Source organism: Oreochromis niloticus, linkage group LG3 (genome assembly GCF_001858045.2).
Source record: "Oreochromis niloticus isolate F11D_XX linkage group LG3, O_niloticus_UMD_NMBU, whole genome shotgun sequence".
In the NCBI taxonomy this organism is placed as follows: Eukaryota; Metazoa; Chordata; class Actinopteri; order Cichliformes; family Cichlidae; genus Oreochromis; species Oreochromis niloticus.
Genome location: NC_031967.2, coordinates 44,309,539 through 44,333,540, shown reverse-complemented (window position 1 = coordinate 44,333,540; position 24,002 = coordinate 44,309,539). Strand labels below are relative to the sequence as shown.

Sequence of the window (24,002 nt, the reverse complement as noted above, 5' to 3'; positions counted from 1 at the left end):
AATTCAATCTGTCATAGCAAAGATGTTTTTTCTGAAAACAAAAATCACATGACAAAACGCTGACCGCAATTTAAAAAAAGAAAAATCTAGAACTGTAAACAAATATTACCAAGGAAACACCAAGCATACCAGTGAATCCGGAAAAGCGTATTGATTATGTCATTTTAAGCCAATCAACACAGAGAGGGGTGGAGTTTAGACCCGCCCATGTTTCCAAAACACACCGAGAGTATTTGAGCAACCGGTGGAGAGAACATGTGTCAGAGAGAATATTCGGGAGCAGGAGGCAGAAACACAGTCGAGAGGAGCATTCATTCATTCATTCAGATTGTGTACTTTATCTACCATGTCTGTGTACAACTCGTTCTTTAAGGACTCTTCGTCACTGTGGACTTCTATTCTGTGCTCGGCTTTCAGCGTGTGGACTCTGGTACAGGGTAAGCGGATATTTTAAATGTTACTCTGAGCTGCAGTTTAATAACATTTTATGAATCAAAGCAGCCAAATTAACTATTATCAATTTTCCTTTGCCGTGTGGTATTAAGCGATGACAGCGTTCAGCGGATTACTTTGGCATTTAATAATATATTAAATGTGATGATTCTCGGGTAACTTCTCCTCTAACGAGCGGTTTATTTTCGTAATTTTATTTTGATCCACCGAACAGTCTAAAACTGTGAGTGTCATGTCTGTGTGTGAAGGTTTAAGGCCGATACTGAAGCGACATGAAGCAGAACCCTGAGTTTATCACAATGTAAACAGTAACCATGTTTGTTCTGTTTACACACGTGCTTAGCAACACTTCCGGTGACGCGATAACTGTGGAGATTCAGGGGAAACCAGGATCTGGTGATCTGAAATAATGACGTATACACTAAGTAAACATCCTGTTTGTCGCATGAAATGTTTTCAGAGACTCGTTTCGCTCAGTCGTTGCTGTGAAATTTACAGAGTTTGGAATGAGCCGCCATTTTGGCTCAGGCTTAAATCTGAATCACGTGATTTTCGTCCAATCAGGGCGGCTGTCATGTGCTGTAACCTAGTCTCTCTCTGTGTGTGTATGTGTGTTTGTATAAATATATATTTCTATTTTTAACGTTAAATGAAATCGAACGTTCAATTTACAAAAATCATTAATTAAAATTTTTTAAGTGGACTGGAATATGGTAAATGGTAAATGGCCTGTATTTGTATAGCGCTTTACTAGTCCCCAAGGACCCCAAAGCGCTTTACACGTTCAGTCATATATACATTAATAATACATTTTTTATATTTAAAAACCTTGTAATCCTAAACAACATTTGACTCGAGCTTTGTAGTTTAAAAATACCAAGAAATGTTTACACTTTAAACCGAATGAATGAAGCAAAGTTTAGATACTTATTATTATTATTATTATTATTATTATTATTGTATAGCCCTGAACTCAGCTTAATCTCATCACAGTGGATATCAGGTGGAGAATGAAGTTCAACGAGTAAATAATGACAGGATTAAAATGAATAAATTAAAAAATAATGAATGAATGAATAAATAAATAAAACAATTATTCAGTATGATGATTAAATGCTTGGTTGGGTTGCAGAAGATTCACATTAATAGTTAGTTGTTTTAAAACGATTAACCTGTCGCCTCTTATGGATCCCTCCTTTGTTTTACATAATCAGGTAGTTCATCTTGGCAGAGAAGGAACGTTTGATTTGTAGTGTGTGTGTGTGTGTGTGTGGTTTTTTTTTTTTTCATATTTGATTGAGATTAAGTTGTATATGTTGTAATCTTATTTAATTTTATGACAATTATGATTTTAATATTCCCAATGGGAATTTAGCATTCAAACGTCCTTGCTCTAAGTTTCTAAACAATGGGTTGATGACATTGTCTTGTCTATTATTACTTTGACTACATCAGAGTTACAACTAATGAATCACTGTTGTGAGTAATATTGGTAACTCTACATGATAACAGCACTCACAACCTGATATGATAGTATAAATTAAATATTACCTGAAAAATCTAATTTAATGAGTTTGAACTATTATTCTTAATTTTTTTTAAAAACAATAATAATAATATTCTAAATTTCTTTCATATTTTTCTTTTCAAGATTCATGTTTTTGTCTATGATTGCATTATAAACTCTGTTCAAACTTTTTCCAGTTTGATTGGACAGTTTAGTAAGTTGTGGATTTCTTTTTCCAGTTAATCTGATGTCCCTTGATAGAACACAGAGTCTTCTAGAAGTGTAGGAGTCACCTTCAGCAGCCATTGCGGTAACATGTCCACACATTGAAATTTGTTACACTGAATTTAAAAAGTTAAGATCAGTGCCTGCAAAAAATGCTATTAAGAAAGGAGGAGCGAGCTAAACCACACTGTTTATTTTGAATGTTTTAAATATGCACAATACACCCTTACTTTAGCAATTTTATAATGAATCTCACTTAAAAATATAAGACTTAAAATAAGACAGTATTTATATTATGAGTAAAGAGACAACGTTTGGTCCTGTGTTTCATACACTGCACAGTTTCAGGACCCAGTGGTTAAACTTCAGCACTTAATAGCTTCACTTCATCTTAATAGTTGCATTGTTTTTGCCACACAAACACCAGAATCTACATCATACATAATTATAAATCTAGACACAGTCCCGTGAATGTTTGTGCTTGCTATTACAGAAGTGTATATCTGTACAGTTTTTATACTCCACTGTGAAAAGGGAACTTACATTAAGTAATTAGAGTTTGCTTAATGTAAGTAGGTAACCTTAAAAAAGGAAAATATAGTTTTATTGATCAGAATTTGAATTCTTGTGAAGAGCCTTCTCTAAAGGCAAAAAGCAGATTTAAAACTAAGCAATGTATAATGAATATGTTGTTTATCCCTCCCTATAGAATTAAATGGAGGGATTTCATATAGTTATAAAAAGAAATAGTTTTACTAAGGATAAAAATTCATTCTAATGTCAAAAGTCTTCAAATCTTTTAAGCTTTTGAGCATTTATTCTTTACACCTAATTGCTAATATACATAATGTAAATTTTACCTTATATTTTATACCAAAAGAGCTCAAAAGGGGAATAAATAAATGAAAAATAAGCTCAGAAAACAACAAAGAAATGTTTAAAAAAAAAAAAAAAGTAAAAAGCCTACGCTTAGATAGAAAAGAGACTGGATTTCTTTAAGTTTCATGAAGCTGTCTCACCTCTCATCCAAGAAGGTTCTTCTTAGGACCAAATTGTGGAGAGTCCCAGGTTTTTTAAGCCATAGTGGGAGTTTTCCCTTAAGAGGATTGTTGACCCACTATTTATCATGAGTCTCATCACATGAGCCAAGATGTGAAAAAGAGTGTGGGTCATTATCACCAGATGTTTCAGGTGAAACCGCTGTGAGACCTTGCCTCACCCTATCATGTGATCCATTGAAATCAACTGATGCAAGATTTGAGTGGGCGTTAAGGTGTCTGGAAAGGATCTCAAAACTGAATTATAGATGGCAGACAGTTGGTGTCATAAGCCACCGCCTCTGTTCAAAGATGGTCGCTCACAGTGGACATAGATGGCTTCTTTCACTCCTCTTTCAAACCATCTGTCTTCTGTGTCCAATGTGTGAACATGGATGACTGACAACTTACACAGACATAATGAACATTTAAATAAAGATCAATCCAAGTATAATCCAATGAAAGTGATACATTAATGAAATCTGACAAATATAAATATTTACTGTTTATAAGGCAGCAAAGCGTTTCTCTTTATTAAAGACACAAAGCTGAGCCTGACACATTTAATCTCATTACAAAGTTACAGGCAACAGTTCATCCTTGGGGGTGGGACATAAATATTAGATGGTAATCCAACGAAGACGATGAGATATTTCAGTCCAAAAGAAATCAGCGTTCTCTCTTTATAAAAAAAAAATAAAAAAATCACATATTTAAAAAAAACAAATTGCATGTTACATAACAAAAAGGACATGACTTTGTTTATACCCCGAATCCAAACATTCCTTACATAAATGCTTCAGTTGAACACAGTAGGACTGGTTTTGGTTCTTCGAAGAGGTCTTCTCCAGGTCTAAATACTGACAGGAAGTCACAGGTATTTCAGCTTCGAGGTGGTCCTGTGAGTCGCTGACCCACCCGACCAACATGTTTTATTAAGAGCCAAAGTGCCACAGGATGTTCCAGGTGTTTCAAATAAGAGTTTAGAATAGAATAGAATAATCCTTTAATTGTCCCACAAGGGGAAATTTGGTTGTATCAGCAGCAAAGACACACATATACAAACAGAACAGGACACAGAACAGAAGCACAATTTTTACATATTTACATCATGGACAATAGTTACGAGAGCAGAGTACAGTACAGTTGTTAAAATTAGCGTACAGATAGTGTGCAAACATAGCAGGATACTGAAAGATGTTTAAATAGTTAAGAATATTTAGAATAATTAGAAAAGTGCAGATTTTTTATTGTACCTGTGCATTAAAAAGTAGACATAACTTTCAATAAGTTAGTGTATATATAAGCTGAGAAAAGTAATGTGCAAGTTATAACAGTAGAAGTTGTTACAGCACTGATGTAAACATCTATGATTGTTGGGAGCAGTTCTGATTGTACAGTTTAAGCATCTGCATGAACATAAAACGGGAAAAATAATTCTGGCAGCCTTTAACGCAAGAGCTTGAGACTATGATAATCTGGATGGCTGAAAACCTTCACAGATATGTCACTACTTCATTTAAACTGAAGGATTAAACCGTTCTTTTTACCAAATGTACTGAGGAGTAGTTTTTTCATTTAATATGGTCCCAGAAACACTTCTGCGGTAACAGCACAAAGACTCATGGGGCTGTTCATGATCTTCAGGTCTTCACGGTGTAACTCTACAGGGGTCTGTGGGAATTCGGGAGGTTTAATTTTCCGTATTTCCAGGTGAGGTTCTGGTGATTGGTTCAAATCTTCCGATCATTGCTGCTCCGGGTGGTGATGTCATCCTGCCGTGTCACCTGGAGCCCAGGTTCGATGTCCAGGGTCTGACGGTGGAGTGGTCCAAACCCGACCTGAAGCCCGACCCGTCGGACCGGCTGAGCCGAGTGGAGTACGTTCACCTGTACAGGGACAGGCAGGAGGTCCCCGACATGAAGATGGCCTCGTACTTCAGGAGGACGGAGCTGTTCATGGACGCCATGAAACACGGGAACATTTCACTGAAGATCCTGAACGTGTCGGAGGAAGACAACGGCAGATACAGATGCTTCATCCCCAAGCTGAGGAGCAGAGTGAAAGCTGCTGTTGTTGAACTTGTAGTCGGTCAGAAGATTTGTTCAATCCAAACTGAACTTTCAGACTTGGAAACATGCTTTGTGTATTATTTTAACTCATTTCCAAGCTTTCAGTCTCATTTTATCAGCTTATTATAACTCTAGTGTTTATGGTCTTTTTAGATCCAGATTTTGCTAAAACCTCCACGACAGAGATGCCGTTGCACTTCCAAACTCCAGATCCTCAGGACACGACTCCAGCAAACGGTGAGAAGTCAAAATTTTCTCTGCATCAACTGTGTTTGGGTGACATTTTTTGTCCATTTGTGGTAACCTTGGTTATTTCTTGACTACGTCAGCAGGTCGATCCAGAGTCTCTGTGGTTGCCGTTGTCATCACCTTCATGTCGGTTCTGGTTGTCGTCGCTTTTTCTGCATGTTTCTCTCGCTGCCTTCATCAGAAATTAAATGTAAGTAAGAAACAAATAAAACACAAACATGTTGTTTCTTCCTGTTAGACTGACTCATTATTCAATTTCTTTCAACAGAAGCTTTCAGAAGGCAAAACGACCCAAAGCCAAGTATAACTATTCCAGGTGCTTTGCGAACGTTGGTGTTCATGGAGCTGAGACCATTTGAGATTTTCACAGTCAGGTTGGAAATTTAAACCAGCAGCCACAGGGAGACACTCGGGCCCAGCAGCACTGAGGTCATCATAAAGGCAGTGGATTCTATTTTTTGTTTTTGTTTTTTTAAAGCTGAAGACTCAAGCAATGTCGAGCTCATTTTCAAAGAAAAAGAACATTTAAGGACTTCCTAGTCCCGGATGCCCTTTAACGCAAGACTGAAGAAAACCTCCTGTGTCAACATGTTGAAAGATGAAGATCATATTTATTTTTATGGATTTGTATTAACTTGAAGCCTTAAAATTCTAACTTACTGGTTAAGGACAAAGTAATTCTTCCTAAAAGCTACTAGTGATGGACAAATTAAAAGAGGAAGTCCTCCCTGAAATTGATTTGCTGCTTTATTTAGAAAGTTTTATTGGACATTTCCAGCTCAGTGTGTTGGAAAAAGATTTTTCTATCAGTGTGGATCTCGGAGATGCAGAAGATTGTAAAAACATCAACAGGATTTGATGTAACCATAAAGTTTGGAAACCACATTCAGGACTTTTTGTTTCTTCAGTGTGGGAATGTTGAACATTCAAAGAGCTCTGTTACCATCTTTAATGCCACAAACTGAGCTTTTATCAGATTAAATTCTCACTGTCCTGTTGGAAGGAAATGCTGCACTTTCAGTCAAATCAGTTTAATGCAAGTCTGAATCAAAACAGGTCGGTTACCGTGACACTGATGTAGAGAAAGTATTTACTTACAAAGGCTGTCCTGGATGACAGCACTGTGAACATCATGTAACTGATTTTCACACGAGACTTTATATTTTTAAACTAATTTATCAAATTTAGCTTGAATTAGCTGGTGGGCAGATCTCTACGACAGAGTGAATGTATTTATTAAGCTGATACAGAGCTCCAGTTTATGTAAGAAAAACTAGAAGTGTCTATATTTTTTCATTTTAAGTTACAAACTGAAGCTACAAACAGATTCGGATTTAAATTTTTGTTGCAGTCATCAGTGATAATTTCGTTAACCAATAATTTTCGTCATGTACATTTGATCTACCTCTGGTAAATGACACAGCTAGCTCCCATCCTCCTTGTTTCTCATGAAAATGCAACAAAATATCAACGCTTGGAGAAGAGAAGAGCAGACATGTGGACACGTTGATGCCAAAGAAAAGCAGACGCTTTGTGAACCGTGTGGGGCAACTCTCACACAAGCAGCACTGTATATGTTAGACAGTCAACTTTAGACTCAAAGGTTTAGCTGCTCTATTAACAATGACTGATAGAAAAGTGCCTAGTTGTTATTTCATTCCTCTTTAACTATTGACCTCAGACAGATCCTTCACTGACTAATCTTATAACCACTCCCTGAACACCAAACACCTGTAGGCAGGGCACCAAGATGTTGTTTGTGCTGGTTGTTGTTTATTGCTGCTTTTATAGTTTATAGCGGTTATTTTGTATTAAGAGTCATAATGTAGCTCCATGTACCTGCTCTCTGCATTATAAGCTCAAACATACCCAGCAAACATCCTGAGAGTCTCTCTCAGGTCAAAACTGCTTGTAGTACGATTGTTCCTGTCAACAAATGAAATACATCTATATTTGTTTTGTTATTTTAAACATGTCAGCCTGTCACACGTATTACCTCCTAGTGGTCGGCCGATCAGTCAGTCAACCGAGTAGCATCAGAAACAGGCTCAGAAGTTTGTGTGTTCAATTCATGGTTTAGGCTTCATTGGACCAATTCTTTTTTTTTTTTTTTTTTTTTTGTATATTTTGTTTTGTTATAATTGATTAAGAAAGAGTGGAACACAATTTTAGCACACAAAATTTCTTATCGTAGAAAGCAACAACATCCAGGTCATGGATGTGATTTTTAGATCGAGGGCCACATACAGCCAACTTTGATCTTAAGGTACAGACTGGAACAGCTCAGAATGGAGTCTTTGTTGGGCCGATTCTGGACCCTGGGCCTTATGTTTGACTCCCCTGATCTAGGCGATGTTAAAGAGTAGATCAAAATGTTTGTAATGTCTAAAACTTAGTTCAAATTTAATTTTGGAACATTTTTTTTTCTAACCAGGTCCAAAAAACAAACCAAAAAATAAGTTATTCAGCATCAAAATGTTTGCTGGGTAGGTGAATATTTACAAAAAAAGCCTTTATCTGTCTTTTATTATTTTTGCTTATTTTAATTTGTGTTTTTCGTTTCCTGCTTTAGCACTTTATTAACTGTACCTTACATTTATTTCAGCTCATTTGTCGTTAAGGCTTGACATCCATTGTCTTTTGCTTTTGTGTAGAAACTTTGTACAAATGTTCCAGTTCTAATTAAAAGTGTTGCACGCCTCATGAAACTGGTCATATTTCATTGCCACTGTTGTTTTATGTGTTTCACAGACTGAAAGAGCCTCTGCTGCTGCTGCACTGAATTAAAGTTGTGTGTCTTTGTGTTCTTTGTGCATCTGTTCTGTTGTGTACAGATAGATACTGGGAATGTTCACGGTTTTGAAGATTTTATATAAAGTTTATTTAAATCCATCTGAGAATAAAGTTTATTTTTATATGAATACAGTGACTGTGGGTCAAATAAAGCAAATGTTTAGTCCAGCTGTCCACAGTGTGTGAGCTGTTTTCTTTCTAGTCTGTGGGCAGCTGAGCTGTGTGTGTGTGTGTGTGTGTGTGTGTGTGTGTGTCCGCTCATATTGAATTCTCTACTCTCAATGAATATCTATTTTAAAATCATTGGTCTCACACATGCTTTTTTACACCATTTGAAGCAGAACCATCAGTTTGTTCTCCAGGAATCTGAAGCCTTGTTTTTTGGTATTTACATGTCCTGTAGAGTTTCTCGTTCTGTGGCGAGCTAGTTTTCCTCGCTTTGCATGCGGTTTAAAGACAGTCTGTGAGTCAGGACCCTCCCTGCCTCCCTCACAGCCTCTATGGGGAAAACACTCATATTACTAATAAGACTTACAGTAAAATATGATTGCTCACAAAAGTGACACCATTCCTGTTTTTCCCATGCATTATAATTTTACTTAACTTTAGGCAACATTAGAGAATAATGGATGAGAAAATGTGAGAGGGAGGATTAAGGCTTGGGCGAGACAGTGGGAAGAATAGTTTCTTGTTTCATGTGGGTTTTTATTCCACCTGACTCATTATTTTAAGATCTTTAGCTGATAATGTTTAGCACCTTCAGGCGACTGTTGTTGTGATTTGGTGCTATATAAATAACATTGAACTGAGAAAATAATGAACTCAGTGTTTTACACTCCCTCAGTCATAATGTGACTCTCATATATTAGTTCAAATGGAACAGTAAGAATTTAAATTCATAAATTCAAGCTCAAATTTAGCTTAGAACTAGCCTGGAGCTGTGGGAGGCTTCCCAAAAGAGAGTAAGCCCCCTGGCACTTCAGAGTTTTATATGAGAATGTGCTTCTATCTATCCAGTTAAATCTGGTGGGGAGAAGCTTGTTTTGTAGGCCCTGAGCTACGAGGTGGCCATGACGGATATCAGGCGCCAGTTATCGTGTCTACAGCTGGCCCTGAACATTCCTTTATACTGATATATCTGAAGGTTTCTAATTATTCAATCAGTAAGAAACTGAAGATTCTTTTAATCCCAAATAAAAATCAAACCCAACTAAACACACAGAGATCTGAAGAAACCGATCGCTGCTTCCCTCAGTGAGAGCAGAGATGTTCACATATGAAATCTGCTTGATGCTCTTAGTCTAAACACTCTCCTGAAAGAAACCCACGGCCTCTTTGAACGCGTCTTCCGAGTTTAGCAGTCCATCTGTGTCCTTCCCTGTTTAGTTCAAATACTTTTGATCTAAAAGTAAAATAAACCCAGAACACCGGGGAGGGGCATGGCTGCTTTTTGTACTCTGTCAGCTTTATTCAACAGCAAAGAAAAAGTGATATTCTCTTGTTTTTAGAAACGTGAGACTAATTAACAGCCACTCCAGTTAAAAAATGAGGAAGAGTCAGACTGTGACAGCTAAAAGATTTAAGGCGTGAACACTGTGATTAAATGAAACCTCCCCAGCCACAGCCTGGATGTTCACCAGATGGGCGGTAAGGAGGAGCTGCATCGTTTATTCAGCAAGTAGGAGGCAGACCTGACTGCAGCTTTACAGAGGAAGAAGAAGATTTGCTTCTCTCAGGCACCGACTGAGCTCGTTCTCATCATGTGTGTCTACAAATCGCACTTTGAGGACTCTTTTTTCCCTTTTTCACTCTGGACTTTAATCGTGTGCTTGGCTTTCATCGTCAGGACTCCTGTCCAAGGTAAATATCTTAGTTAAACTTTACACAACAAATAACTTTAAGAAAAATGTATTTTGACATAATGGCTGTTTGGGCCAGATTGCCAGATTCAGTAGAGCCAGGGGTCACTGAAGGTGATGACGGGTAGGTTCTGCATTCATGATGAGCAATCTTTTTCTGTCAAGTTTAGTACTTTTATGGAGGCTTAATGTCAATAAACATCAACCATTAAAAACCAATGATTATCTCAAAATGTGTCGTGTCTTCGTGTTCTGATATCTAAGGAATTTACAGCTATCTGTGATAGATACCTTATTCTTTCCAACTTAATAGCAACATTTGAAGCATACAAAAGTCATAAAAGCACAAAAACAACTAATTTTCTTTTTTGAAAGAAAGAAAATGTGGTTTAGCTTTAGAAAATATACATTTATGTACTATAAAACACTCCAAGTATTGAATCTGAAGAAACCAAGAAAACCCCCCTCACACATTCAAGCAGAACTAAAAGCTTCAGAAACTACTGACTAAGATGAATCTGTAGCTGTTCAGAAATACTCATTCAGTTTTGTGGCTCGTCTCAGAGATATGTGTGACTTATTTTCTTCTTCTGTTTTTAATTTTGAGGTTAACGATTCAGCCGCGCGCCATATTTCAGTGTCACATCACTTAGGCTCCATATGACTCAACAGTTTAAGTGTGAAGTTTATATTTCTCCCAGAGGCAGCTGCTGTCTTCAGTTTAAAATAAAAATTGAGGAGGCTGGAACCACAAACTACTTTTCTACACAGTCATTTAACAGCTGACACTGTGTCTGCAGTCACACATAGCAGCTGTTATTTAAAAGAGTTAAATGAATGAGTAACCCCACAGAGTGTCTGTATTTACTGCACGGACTCTTATAATAACAGGTTATTTGCTGAGGTTAAGATCACACATTAAAGAAGGCAGTCCAGTGGTGAGACTTGCTAATGTCAGGATGCTTACATGAGCTGTTCAGCAGTAAAAACAAAAAGGTGACCCTGTCACAGTTAAACATAATTCAGTAGAAATCTTTATGCTCTCGCAGCAGATGGCTGCCCCTCCCTGAGCCTGGTTCTGTCAGAGGCATCTTCCTGTTAAAATAAAGTTATTTTTTTATTACCAAGTGCTTTTTGTTAGAGGGTCTTTTGATTTCTCCGGATCACTGTAGAGTTTTCACTTTACAGTATAAAGTGGCAGAGCCAACTGTTGTTAGCCTTTATGTCATCAGTGTGTAACTCTACAGGGGTCTGTGGAGTTCAAGATGTTTAATTTTCCATATTTCCAGGTGAGGTTCTGGTGATTGGTTCAAATCTTCCAATCATCGCCGCTCCGGGTGATGATGTCATCCTGCCGTGTCACCTGAAGCCCATGTTCGATGTCCAGGGTCTGACGGTGGAGTGGTCCAAACCTGACCTGAAGCCCGACCCGTCGGACCGGCTGAGCCGAGTGGAGTACGTTCACCTGTACAGGGACAGGAAGGAGGTCCCCGACATGAAGATGGCCTCGTACTTCAGGAGGACGGAGCTGTTCATGGACGCCATGAAACACGGGAACATTTCACTGAAGATCCTGAACGTGTCGGAGGAAGACAACGGCAGATACAGATGCTTCATCCCCAAGCTGAGGAGCAGAGTGAAAGCTGCAGTAGTTGAACTTGTAGTCGGTGAGAAGATTTCTTTTGGTGCTCTTTTGTTTTCAACTCATTTCCAAACTTTCAGGTGAACAGATCATGACTCTACTATATTATAGATCCAAAGTACGCTAAGACCTCTACGACAGAGAGTCCGGTGTATCCTAGAAACTTCCAAACTCCAGATCCTCGTGACGTGTCTCCAAGAAATAGTGAGATAACAATCCACATTTTCTCTGCATTGCTTTTGTTAGGGTGATATTTTTTGTGTGGTGACCTTGTTCATTTTTTTTTCTTTTTTATATATCAGCAGGTCGGTCCAGGGTCTTTCTGGTTGTCGTAGTTACTGCCTTCGTGTCGGTTGTGGCTGTCACTGCGTATTTCTCTCACCATCAAACAAAATGTACATCAGAAACAAGCAAACACAAACATGTTGTTGCTTCTTGTGCCATCAGACTGACTTATTATTCAACTTCTTTCAACAGAAGCATCAAGGCGACGAAGTGACCCAAACCAACCATAACAATTCCAGGTGCTCAAAGGAGGGCTGGTGTTAATGGACCTGAGAGCGTTGGAGATTTACCTTTTCTGGCTCTGCTGGATCCTTATGGTCAGGTTGGAGGTTCAAACCAGCAGCCACAGGAAGGCACTTGGCCCAGCAGCACTGAGACCCATCATAATGTCACTTCTATAAACGGAGTCTGATTTAAACTTCGACCTCAGGTGAAGACTCAAGTGTTGTATCAGAAAAAACACAGCGTGGGAAATCTGGAAATCTAACAGTAAATATCTCAAACAAGCGACATGTAGGTTATTCTTTAAATTGGATTCAGATCCAGTGAAGTAGCCAGTCTAAAACCAATTGTTAAATTCTTTTCCATTCCTTGTCAGCAACATTATTTTGATCTAACCCTAATAAGTGTTTAAAAACCAACACTGGGGTAATGCCAATGTAACCCAGTTCCTAAAATCATCTCAAACAAAAGAGAAGAAAAAGTAAAACATTTTAGGTTCATTGTTCCTGTTCTTACTGTCCTTGTTTAATGAAAGTGAAACGAGATCAATACATTTATTTAAACATAAAAGGGACACAGATTTATATATGATATGCTCTGGTCAAACAAGGGTTAAGTTTTCTCAGAGGGTTGATGAGCTCTGATGAGAGCCTATTATTTTACTCCACTCCTCGCATGTCAGCCAATCAGTGAAGCTCTATGCAGCTCTTGTCCCTCCTTAGTGCCAGCTCCCAAGTTTGCAGTCTCTTGCTTCTACAGCCGAACAGAGCAGGCGGACTAAAACTTTGTTATCGGTAAGCTGGAGAAATTAACATCTAACAAGTTAAAAAATACCATCTAAACTGATATTTTTCACAAAATATGGTTTTGCACTTGTTGTCGTAGAGGGCAGAGTGAAACCGGAAGGTTTACTGAGCTGTGGCTTCACGTAAACGCTGAGCATACACTCGACGGCGGTAAGCTAAATGTGGCTAATCAGACACGTGATGTGCGGAGTGTGGGTACAGTTGTTGGATGTCTCTGAAACGCACTGCTGTTATGTTAGTTAGATCGTTAACTAAGTAATTTAACATGTGAAACGCTGTAAATGGTTAAAGCAGCTAAAAAATAACTTTATGAGAGATAATTGTAAGCAGACTTTATCCTGCTTCCTGTTTAATTTTGATGTCAATCTGTTGTTTTAGAATACTCAGTATTGAATACTTGGAGGTAATTTTTAGTGTATTTCCACTTGTACTAGTAGGCCTATGGTACAAGCAGGATTAAGCACGTCTATTTTAATACTCCTATTTGTGGACTGAGTCCTTGTGTTTTTATGTTATTGAACCTGATTGTTTGCACTTTGTTCAATTTCTGATAAGCATTTGCATATTATTCTTAAAAGGGGTAATATACTTATTTATTTGTGATTAGATATATATGTACAGTGAGTTTATTCTGATGAATGTAATTAATGTTTACAATGAAAGTGAATTATATGGTGACTATAATTCCTGAATGTTTGAAACCTTGTAGATAATCTTTAATGTTACTGCAGGTTACAAGCAAGTATTGAACCTTGATACTGTGAAATTTTGGATATTGATACTTTGAAACTTGATATTTTAATGTTGTACAACATGATTTAACTGATGATGATTGAATTGATGATAGCTGATCTGAATAGTAGTTACTGCACTGTGACACTACTTTAGTTTAATTTGTGAGAGTTATTCCTAAATTGTTCGTGACATATATTTGGCCATTGGTTATAGGTCAGGTTTTTTATATGGGACAAATCCAAAGACCAGGTCAGCGATTCCAGAACCCAGAGTGTTCCAGTGTTCACTGGATGGCGAGCCAACCCAAGATCCTAGGAGACGATATACATACACACGCACACTCATTTGCACATTGATGGACTACAATCTTCTACTGTACAAGTAGTACGGTAGGATAGACAATCACACACACTCTTACCATTGGACAGACTCTATTGCAATACACCCGTTTGTCATGGGCCCCACCGGTACCATTTGGACTTAAAAAAGACTAATAGTTTTACTTGTGCACAATTTTATTTTATTCTATTGTTTTGCTACTTTGGGGGAAATTTTTATACTGGAAGTTCTGTTAAAACCTGTTGTAACACTGTGTTGTTTACAAATTCCTTTTAAAGGGCTTAAAATCACTAAAGCACTTTTAAGCCACACAACTGTGTTTGTCTGGTTTCTCTGCCATTCATATACCAGAGCTCTAAGAGTCGTTCTTTATCTTCTGATACTAGCCCAAATTACTCATTACCTTGGTAGTTATCCATTGGTACTGTATATAAATCCAGGTAAGTGCTACAAAAGTGGCGAGCCAGCCAGGAGCTCTTTGGTGCATGAATATCAGCAGTGAAACCTCTTTAAAGTGTGTGTATTGTCATTGAAACATCTTTTGCTATTGCCACAAGATGGATTTTGTATTGAGGTCAGGTATCAAAGTCCCCAATGCCGTAATTGTTAGTGGTATACTCAATTCATCGGATGATGAAGAGATTCTAGACTTTTTAAAGCAGTATGGTACCTTTAGAGCCGTCCCAGTTATAGATTCCAACTCTGAGTTTTTCAAAAACCTGATCGTTGAGTACCGAAGTGGTAACTCCATTGATGCCTTAACTGATCTTTTGCCATACACATATGAAGTTGAAGGGAAGCCCGGTGTAAAATACCATGTAAGAGCTCTCTCCAGCGTTTACACTGCCAAGGTGGGTGGCAGTGCTACCAAATCCTACTTGGATGAAATAAAGCAGGTGGCAAAACTGAGTGGCAAAAGTTTTGAAGAGGTACTGAAGTCGATGATGACAGAGATCAGTGAAATCATTGGGAGTTCAGAGACCGATGATGAATGTATGCTCTCCTCCATGCAAGTTGATGATCCAAACAGGGAGAACCAGCTTCACCCCTCTCTTGAAACTTCTGAGATTGCACGCCAGCAGTTGTCTGAAGATCCACCACAGGTAGGATTGATTCAAGGTGGTGCGGAGCCACACCTACCTGTTGATTTCAAAAAGAGCCCACTTAGTGCGGCAAACAGTTTCAACCCACCTGAAATTCAGAAAGTCATTGTGGAACACATCGTGAAGAAAGATGACTTGATTGCACATTCATATTCTCCAATGAGACTCCGCTCATTCTCTGGTAGGATTCCCAGACCCAACGGTGAGACAGATTATGACACATGGCGTTCACATGTCGAACTTCTCAGGAAAGACCCCGCCATGTCTGAACTTCAAAAATCTAGAAAGATCTTTGAGAGCTTGTTGTCCCCTGCAGCTGACATTGTCAACAGACTGAGCCCAGAAGCTTCACCTGAAACTTACCTTCAGTTGTTAGATGCAGCTTTTGGAACAGTGGAGGACGGAGAGGAGCTTTTCGCCCAATTCATGAACACTCTTCAGGATCCTGGTGAAAAGGCCTCTGCGTACCTCTGCCGTCTTCAGGGCGCATTGAACCTCACTCTGAAGAGGGGAGGAGTCGCTGCTGAGGATGCCGATAAACACATTCTCAAGCAGTTTTGTCGTGGATGTTGGGACCACACCTTGCTCTCAGATCTTAATCTTGAAAATAAGAAAAGCCAACCTCCAACATTTTCAGAACTTCTATTAATGCTCCGAACAGAAGAAGATAGACTGGCAGCTAAAGCCACACGGATGAAGAAACACCTTGGCTCAACCCGGCAGCGGGTTGTGGCACACTGTCAAAAGACTTGCACCTGTAGTGAGCTACAGGCAGTGACTCAATCTGATTCCGACCCGTTGACAGATCTGAGGAAGCAAGTTGCATCTCTACAGAGTCAGCTTATTAATTTGATGGCAAAGAAACATAAGAAAAGCTCGAAGCCTAAAGACAAGGCTGAGTGTGATTTACGTGACATGGCTATGGCAACCCCTAGCATCAATGTCACAAGTGCGAAGCCTGCCAACTTGCGGCAGAGCACCCAGCCAAAACCATGGTACTGCTTCAAGTGTGGTCAGGATGGCCACATCTCAGCAAGTTGCAGTAATGACCCAGACCCCACTCTTGTCGCTGATAAGAGGAAGCAATTGAGAGAGAAGCGTCGCATTTGGGACATGCAAAACACTCCATCTGCTCACCAGGATTTTTAGACGCAGTCTCAGTTGTGGGGCAAACTGGGACTGAAGCAGGTCAACGTCGTCCCGCTAAATCTGGAAGTCAAGCTAAGACAAGAGCACAGGCCACTTTGAGGCAATCCCATGTTAGAGAGCAACCTTTCAGACTACCTAAGAGGCTCATAGGCACGAAGAGTACAGGTCAAGTCACGATCAAAGGTAAGGTGTGCAGTTGTCTCCTTGATACGGGTTCTCAAGTGACCACTATCACCAAGTCCTACTATGACCAGTATTTGTCTGAGCAACCGATAGAGCCACTCCATGACCTTCTGGAAGTTGAAGGAGCCAATGGGCAGCTTGTACCTTATCTGGGTTATGTTGAGATTGGAATCACCTTTCCTAAAGACTTTCTTGGTGCTGAACTAGAAGTCAAAACGCTGGCTCTAGTAGTCCCAGACACCCAGACATTAACGAAGACTTGTGTATTGATTGGAACAAACACTCTTGATGTAGTGTATGAAATGTACACAGACGCGAACCCAGAGAGCTACCATCCCATTCCTCATGGGTACAGAACCGTACTCAAAGTACTGGAGTTGCGGCAAAAGCAATGTTCAGATGAAAACGTTGGATTAGTGAGGATGCGTGGCAAGGATGAAGTGATCGTCCCAGCTGGGAAAACAGTCGTTCTTGAGGGGACAGTATCAATCAAGGAATTTTACACTGAGAGATCTGCCCTGTTGGAATATCCTTCAGCATCTTCCCTGCCTGGGGGGCTTTTAGTGCAAACCTGTCTCCTTGACTTGCCAAGTAACCAGTCGTGCAAACTACCTGTAGTAGTTTCCAATGAGTCAGAGCACGACATTACCATCCCAGCTAAGAGCGTGATTGCCGAACTCAGTGCAATACAGACTGTCCTATCTCACAAACAAATTGTGAGTGAGCCATCAGAGTGTGAACCATCCAAGACCCCTAGTGTGACATTTGACTTTGCCAACTCTCCTATCCCTTCTGACTGGAAAGACCGCATTACTCAAAAGCTGAGCAGTATGCCAGAGGTCTTCGCCCAGACTGATCTGGATTTTGGAAGGACGGACAAGGTCAAACACCACATTAAGCTAGCAGATGAGACACCATTTAAACACAGAGCCCGACCGATTCACCCGCACGACATAGAGGCTGTTCGAAAGCATCTGCAAGAGCTTCTCGCAACTGGAGTAATCCGCGAGAGCGAGTCCCCATTCTCCTCACCAATTGTTGTGGTCAGGAAGAAGAACGGTCAGGTACGTCTGTGTGTTGACTACCGTAAGTTAAACTTACAAACAGTGAAAGACGCATACGCCCTCCCAAGACTGGATGACACCTTCACCGCACTCTCAGGTTCCAAGTGGTTCAGTACACTTGATCTTAAGTCCGGCTATTATCAGATCGAAGTTGCAGAGAGTGATAAGCCCAAGACTGCCTTTGTCTGTCCACTAGGTTTCTGGGAGTTCAACCGTATGCCACAGGGAGTGACAAACGCGCCAAGTACTTTTCAGAGGCTTATGGAGAAATGCATGGGAGACATAAATCTGAAGGAAGTTGTTGTTTTCCTGGATGATCTGATAGTTTTCTCCAAAACCCTTGAGGAGCATGAAGCCAGACTCATGAAGGTCCTGGAACGCTTAAAGGAGTATGGGTTAAAGCTGTCTCCTGAGAAGTGCAAGTTCTTCCAGTCCTCAGTTCGGTACTTGGGGCATGTTGTTTCTCAGCACGGAGTGGAAACTGACCCAGAAAAGACGGCCACACTTAAAACTTGGCCAGTCCCTCAGAACCTCAAGGAGCTGAGATCCTTCCTCGGGTTCTGTGGGTATTACAGACGGTTTGTTAAAGGCTACTCAAGTATTGTGAAACCGCTGAACGATCTAACGTCCGGTTATCCACCACTGAGGAAGCATTGCAAATCAAAAGGGAGGAGTAATCAGTATCATGATCCAAAGGAGCCGTTTTACGGGCGATGGACCCCTGCTTGCCAGAAAGCGTTTGAGGCTATCATTGACAAGCTAACGTCTCCTCCAGTCCTGGCCTTTGCTGACCCAAAGCTGCCTTACATCCTTCATACAGATGCGAGCACCACGGGCCTTGGAGCAGCCTTATACCAGGAGCAGGAGGGACAGCTGCGGGTTATCGCCTACGCGAGCAGAGGTTTGTCGTGTAGTGAGTCCCGGTATCCAGCACACAAGCTCGAGTTTTTGGCTTTAAAGTGGGCTGTAACAGAGAAGCTGAGTGACTACCTCTATGGCAATCACTTCACCGTTGTCACAGACTCAAACCCTCTGACCTACATCCTCACCTCAGCGAAACTCGATGCAACGAGCTACAGGTGGTTGGCGGCCCTCTCTACCTTCAATTTCAGACTCCAGTATCGTTCTGGAAAACAAAATGGAGATGCCGATGGACTGTCGCGTCGTCCTCATGGCAAGCTACCTGATGACCTTACATCTCAAAAAGAGAGAGACCGGATATGCCAGTTTGCAAAACAACATCTGTCAGATCCAGACAATATTGACTCAGTCGATCAGGACGTTGTTCATGCTATCTGTGAGAGACAGTTTGTTTATCATTCAACCACCTCTGAAGCTTTGGGTGATGATGCAGGTATATCCCTTGTCGAAAGTCTTGCCATTTCTGGAGATGCTGTACCTGACAGCTTTGAGCATGAAGAGACGTTGGGAGGCCTACACATCATTCCCCACCTCTCACAGGCAGATATCAGGGACAGCCAGAGATCTGATCGGTGCGTCAGACATATTATCACCCAGATGGAGAGTGGGGAGAAACCCCCTCCCACATTGAGGAAAGAACTTCCAGACGTAGTCCTGTTGCTGAGAGAGTTGAACAGGTTCGAGCTGTGCAATGACATTCTCTACAGAACACGCCAAGAAGGCGGTAATAAACATTACCAGTTGGTCTTACCTGAAGACCTGCGAGAGTCTGTGTTGACAAGCCTACATGACAACATGGGTCATATGGGAATAGAGCGCACACTCGATCTGGTCAGAGCCAGGTTCTACTGGCCGAGAATGTCCTCAGATGTGGAGAAAAAGATAAAGACCTGCCACAGGTGTGTACGTAGGAAAACGTTACCTGAGAAGGCTGCACCTTTGGTGAATATCATGACGACAAGACCCCTTGAGCTAGTCTGTATGGATTTCCTATCCATTGAACCGGACAGCAGTAATGTGAAAGATGTTCTTGTCATCACAGATCATTTTACTAAATATGCAGTCGCTATCCCAACATCGAACCAAAAAGCTCGGACTGTCGCAAAGTGTCTGTGGGACCATTTCATAGTACACTATGGCATTCCTGAAAAATTACACAGCGATCAAGGGCCGGATTTTGAATCTCAGCTGATCAAAGGGCTGTGTGAAGTAGCAGGCATACAGAAGATTCGGACTACCCCGTACCACCCCAGGGGCAACCCGGTGGAGCGTTTTAACCGAACACTCTTAAGTATGCTTGGAACTCTGGAGAACAAAGATAAGTCACATTGGAAGGATTTTGTAAAGCCTTTAGTTCATGCGTACAACTGTACCAAGAACGAGGTAACTGGATTCACACCTTATGAGCTGATGTTTGGGCGTCAGCCACGGTTGCCTGTCGACTTAGCTTTCGGGTTACCTGTGAGAGAACAACAAAACAAGTCACACTCCCAATATGTTAAGGACCTCAAATCCCATCTTGAGGAGAGCTATAAAATAGCTACACGGAGTGCTGCAAAGGTAGCCAAAAGGAACAAAACCAGATTTGACAAACATGTGACCCCATCTACCTTGGAAATCGGAGACCGAGTGCTGGTCAGGAACATACGCATTCGAGGAAAACACAAACTCGCCGATAAATGGGAGCAGACCGTCTATGTGGTGGTGAAACGAGCTGGAGACCTCCCCGTCTACACCGTTAAACCTGAGGGTGAGGATGGCCCCATACGCACCCTACACAGAGACCTCTTACTCCCTTGTGGGTTCCTCTCTGCAGCCAAGGAGGTGAAACCTGAAAAACCAAAACCAAAGAAAAGGCCCAGAACGCGACAGATTACTCACAAAGACTATGAAAGAGCAGATCACTCCTCAGATGAGGATGACATTGTTCCAGTCCACTGGTTTGCAGATAGATCAGTGCCAAATGACTCGACGTACATTGTCAAGCGAGATGTTCTGCTGACTCATAAATCAAGTCTTGGTCAGGATGATGTGACTGCAGATCATGACAAGTTGGCTGATGGTACTCCAGCTTGTGCAGACACGATATCCGATGTTGTTCCAGCCAGTCATGCTGACGATGACCAACCTTATGACAATCAGATTGCAAGTTATGGAGAAGCCTCATATGAGGGAGACTTACCTGGAAATGACGAATCTGAAAAGGGAAGAGACTTACCTGGAAATGACGAATCTGAAAAGGAAAGAGACTTACCTTCTACGGATCGCCCTGACATGAGGGATGAACAAATCCTACTTCTCTCAGACATGTTAGGGAGTGATGAGGAAGGAGAGGACTTGATATTTGACAGGGAAACAGTAAACAAAGACAGAGATGAACAAACAAGCAAAGAAATTCCTGTCCGAAGATCAGAAAGAAGTCGTCAGCCACCAAAAAGGCTAGACTATCCTGAATTGGGAAATCCCCTTGTCACTGTGGTCAAGTCATTATTCCAGGGTTTAACCACAGCTTTCATTGAATCTTTAAATGCTAAAGCTGAATTATTGTTCTTAGATGATGCAGTTCACAGTAGACATGCAAAGGGACTTGCATGAATTCAAGAGGGGAGGGTGTAACCCAGTTCCTAAAATCATCTCAAACAAAAGAGAAGAAAAAGTAAAACATTTTAGGTTCATTGTTCCTGTTCTTACTGTCCTTGTTTAATGAAAGTGAAACGAGATCAATACATTTATTTAAACATAAAAGGGACACAGATTTATATATGATATGCTCTGGTCAAACAAGGGTTAAGTTTTCTCAGAGGGTTGATGAGCTCTGATGAGAGCCTATTATTTTACTCCACTCCTCGCATGTCAGCCAATCAGTGAAGCTCTATGCAGCTCTTGTCCCTCCTTAGTGCCAGCTCCCAAGTTTGCAGTCTCTTGCTTCTACAGCCGAACAGAGCAGGCGGACTAAAACTTTGTTATCGGTAAGCTGGAGAAATTAACATCTAACAAGTTAAAAAATACCATCTAAACTGATATTTTTCACAAAATATGGTTTTGCACTTGTTGTCGTAGAGGGCAGAGTGAAACCGGAAGGTTTACTGAGCTGTGGCTTCACGTAAACGCTGAGCATACACTCGACGGCGGTAAGCTAAATGTGGCTAATCAGACACGTGATGTGCGGAGTGTGGGTACAGTTGTTGGATGTCTCTGAAACGCACTGCTGTTATGTTAGTTAGATCGTTAACTAAGTAATTTAACATGTGAAACGCTGTAAATGGTTAAAGCAGCTAAAAAATAACTTTATGAGAGATAATTGTAAGCAGACTTTATCCTGCTTCCTGTTTAATTTTGATGTCAATCTGTTGTTTTAGAATACTCAGTATTGAATACTTGGAGGTAATTTTTAGTGTATTTCCACTTGTACTAGTAGGCCTATGGTACAAGCAGGATTAAGCACGTCTATTTTAATACTCCTATTTGTGGACTGAGTCCTTGTGTTTTTATGTTATTGAACCTGATTGTTTGCACTTTGTTCAATTTCTGATAAGCATTTGCATATTATTCTTAAAAGGGGTAATATACTTATTTATTTGTGATTAGATATATATGTACAGTGAGTTTATTCTGATGAATGTAATTAATGTTTACAATGAAAGTGAATTATATGGTGACTATAATTCCTGAATGTTTGAAACCTTGTAGATAATCTTTAATGTTACTGCAGGTTACAAGCAAGTATTGAACCTTGATACTGTGAAATTTTGGATATTGATACTTTGAAACTTGATATTTTAATGTTGTACAACATGATTTAACTGATGATGATTGAATTGATGATAGCTGATCTGAATAGTAGTTACTGCACTGTGACACTACTTTAGTTTAATTTGTGAGAGTTATTCCTAAATTGTTCGTGACATATATTTGGCCATTGGTTATAGGTCAGGTTTTTTATATGGGACAAATCCAAAGACCAGGTCAGCGATTCCAGAACCCAGAGTGTTCCAGTGTTCACTGGATGGCGAGCCAACCCAAGATCCTAGGAGACGATATACATACACACGCACACTCATTTGCACATTGATGGACTACAATCTTCTACTGTACAAGTAGTACGGTAGGATAGACAATCACACACACTCTTACCATTGGACAGACTCTATTGCAATACACCCGTTTGTCATGGGCCCCACCGGTACCATTTGGACTTAAAAAAGACTAATAGTTTTACTTGTGCACAATTTTATTTTATTCTATTGTTTTGCTACTTTGGGGGAAATTTTTATACTGGAAGTTCTGTTAAAACCTGTTGTAACACTGTGTTGTTTACAAATTCCTTTTAAAGGGCTTAAAATCACTAAAGCACTTTTAAGCCACACAACTGTGTTTGTCTGGTTTCTCTGCCATTCATATACCAGAGCTCTAAGAGTCGTTCTTTATCTTCTGATACTAGCCCAAATTACTCATTACCTTGGTAGTTATCCATTGGTACTGTATATAAATCCAGGTAAGTGCTACACCAAGCAGCAGTCCCCAGGGGAACTGCAGTTCATCTACTCAAGTCAGCCCTCACAGACTGTCATGTTAAATCCCAGCAGAAATGCACGTCTTCATAGCCAGCTACAAAAACAGGATGTGTTCCTCTATAATTGTACGCTAGTTGAATATTTCTTGCAACTTTTAACTTTTGAGTTCAAAGGCTCAAAGGAGGATGTGCCAGCAGAGATGTCCAAGCTTCACCTCTTTGTAGTTGTGATGTGGTTTGTGGCTCAGCTGCAGGGGAGGGGTGGAGCAGTGGGTTCAGGGTGTGGTGATCTGGATGAGAGACTAGAGGCTAGTTTGAATGTGATTCTATCATGTTGTTTCAGCTTTGTTCTTTGGTTCATCTCTTTCATCCTCTTTGTACTTTCTTTTTTCACTTGTAGCTCTCTGTCAAACACTGGAGGACTGCTTGGACTTCATTAGAGAACTGAAGTTCAGTCTGCAGATCAACACTTAGCTGGATAAAGAGCATTATTTATTACTGTCAGGTTTAATGTCTCATTTATTTATATTGTACATCTTGCTGGTCAAGGTCACCTTGAATCCTTCAGTGAGGCTTCTGAATGACCTCCAATGGACAAATTTAACCTCCTAGGACCTGGCATCACATTTTGGGTTATTTTGAACAAAATACTCAATTTTACTTTACAAGGGCCTGATATTCACTTACAACGACATTATACTGCTACTGTTCTATTGAAATTTTAAATGAATATGCTCGTATGTGGCTCTCATTTTTCTGAGAAACAAAAATCAGGTAAAGAAAAAATCTGGTAATTCTTTGTTTTTACATTCATTGGGTCCCAATCAGCCCAAATATCAAAGAGA

The 24,002-nt window shown here is 40.2% G+C and overlaps 1 protein-coding gene and 2 long non-coding RNA genes across 5 annotated transcripts in view; all 3 read left to right on the top strand.

Moving 5' to 3' along the window:
* The window catches only part of LOC102079775 (myelin-oligodendrocyte glycoprotein), a 43,594-nt gene extending 20,116 nt beyond the window's left edge, over positions 1-23,478 (top strand). Inside the window, exons 1-6 of one of the 2 annotated variants that reach the window (XR_003215541.1) lie at positions 10,011-10,196; positions 11,485-11,862; positions 11,949-12,041; positions 12,140-12,232; positions 12,315-12,781; positions 23,157-23,478. This is a non-coding gene — a long non-coding RNA (myelin-oligodendrocyte glycoprotein). Of the gene's footprint in view, positions 1-10,010; positions 10,197-11,484; positions 11,863-11,948; positions 12,042-12,139; positions 12,233-12,314; positions 12,782-23,156 lie in introns of those variants that run through there. The other variant, XR_002059445.2, reaches the window with a different exon arrangement.
* On the top strand, positions 220-8,343 carry LOC102078696 (myelin-oligodendrocyte glycoprotein). Its single transcript, XM_019354232.1, has 5 exons — positions 220-437; positions 4,936-5,313; positions 5,448-5,531; positions 5,624-5,733; positions 5,812-8,343. Exons 1-5 carry the CDS (start codon positions 347-349, stop codon positions 5,848-5,850), a joined length of 702 nt encoding a protein of 233 aa, XP_019209777.1. The 5' UTR covers positions 220-346; the 3' UTR covers positions 5,851-8,343.
* Positions 12,797-23,010, top strand: LOC106096862 (retrovirus-related Pol polyprotein from transposon 412). Of its 2 annotated transcripts, XR_003215329.1 has the most exons (5): positions 12,797-13,138; positions 13,230-13,300; positions 14,099-21,613; positions 21,705-21,775; positions 22,574-23,010. It is a non-coding gene; the product is annotated as a retrovirus-related Pol polyprotein from transposon 412 (long non-coding RNA). The 2 variants fall into 2 exon arrangements; XR_001223210.3 differs by lacking the exons at positions 21,705-21,775; positions 22,574-23,010 and having other exon boundaries at positions 14,099-20,832; positions 20,869-21,362.
* Positions 23,479-24,002: the final 524 nt, after the last annotated feature.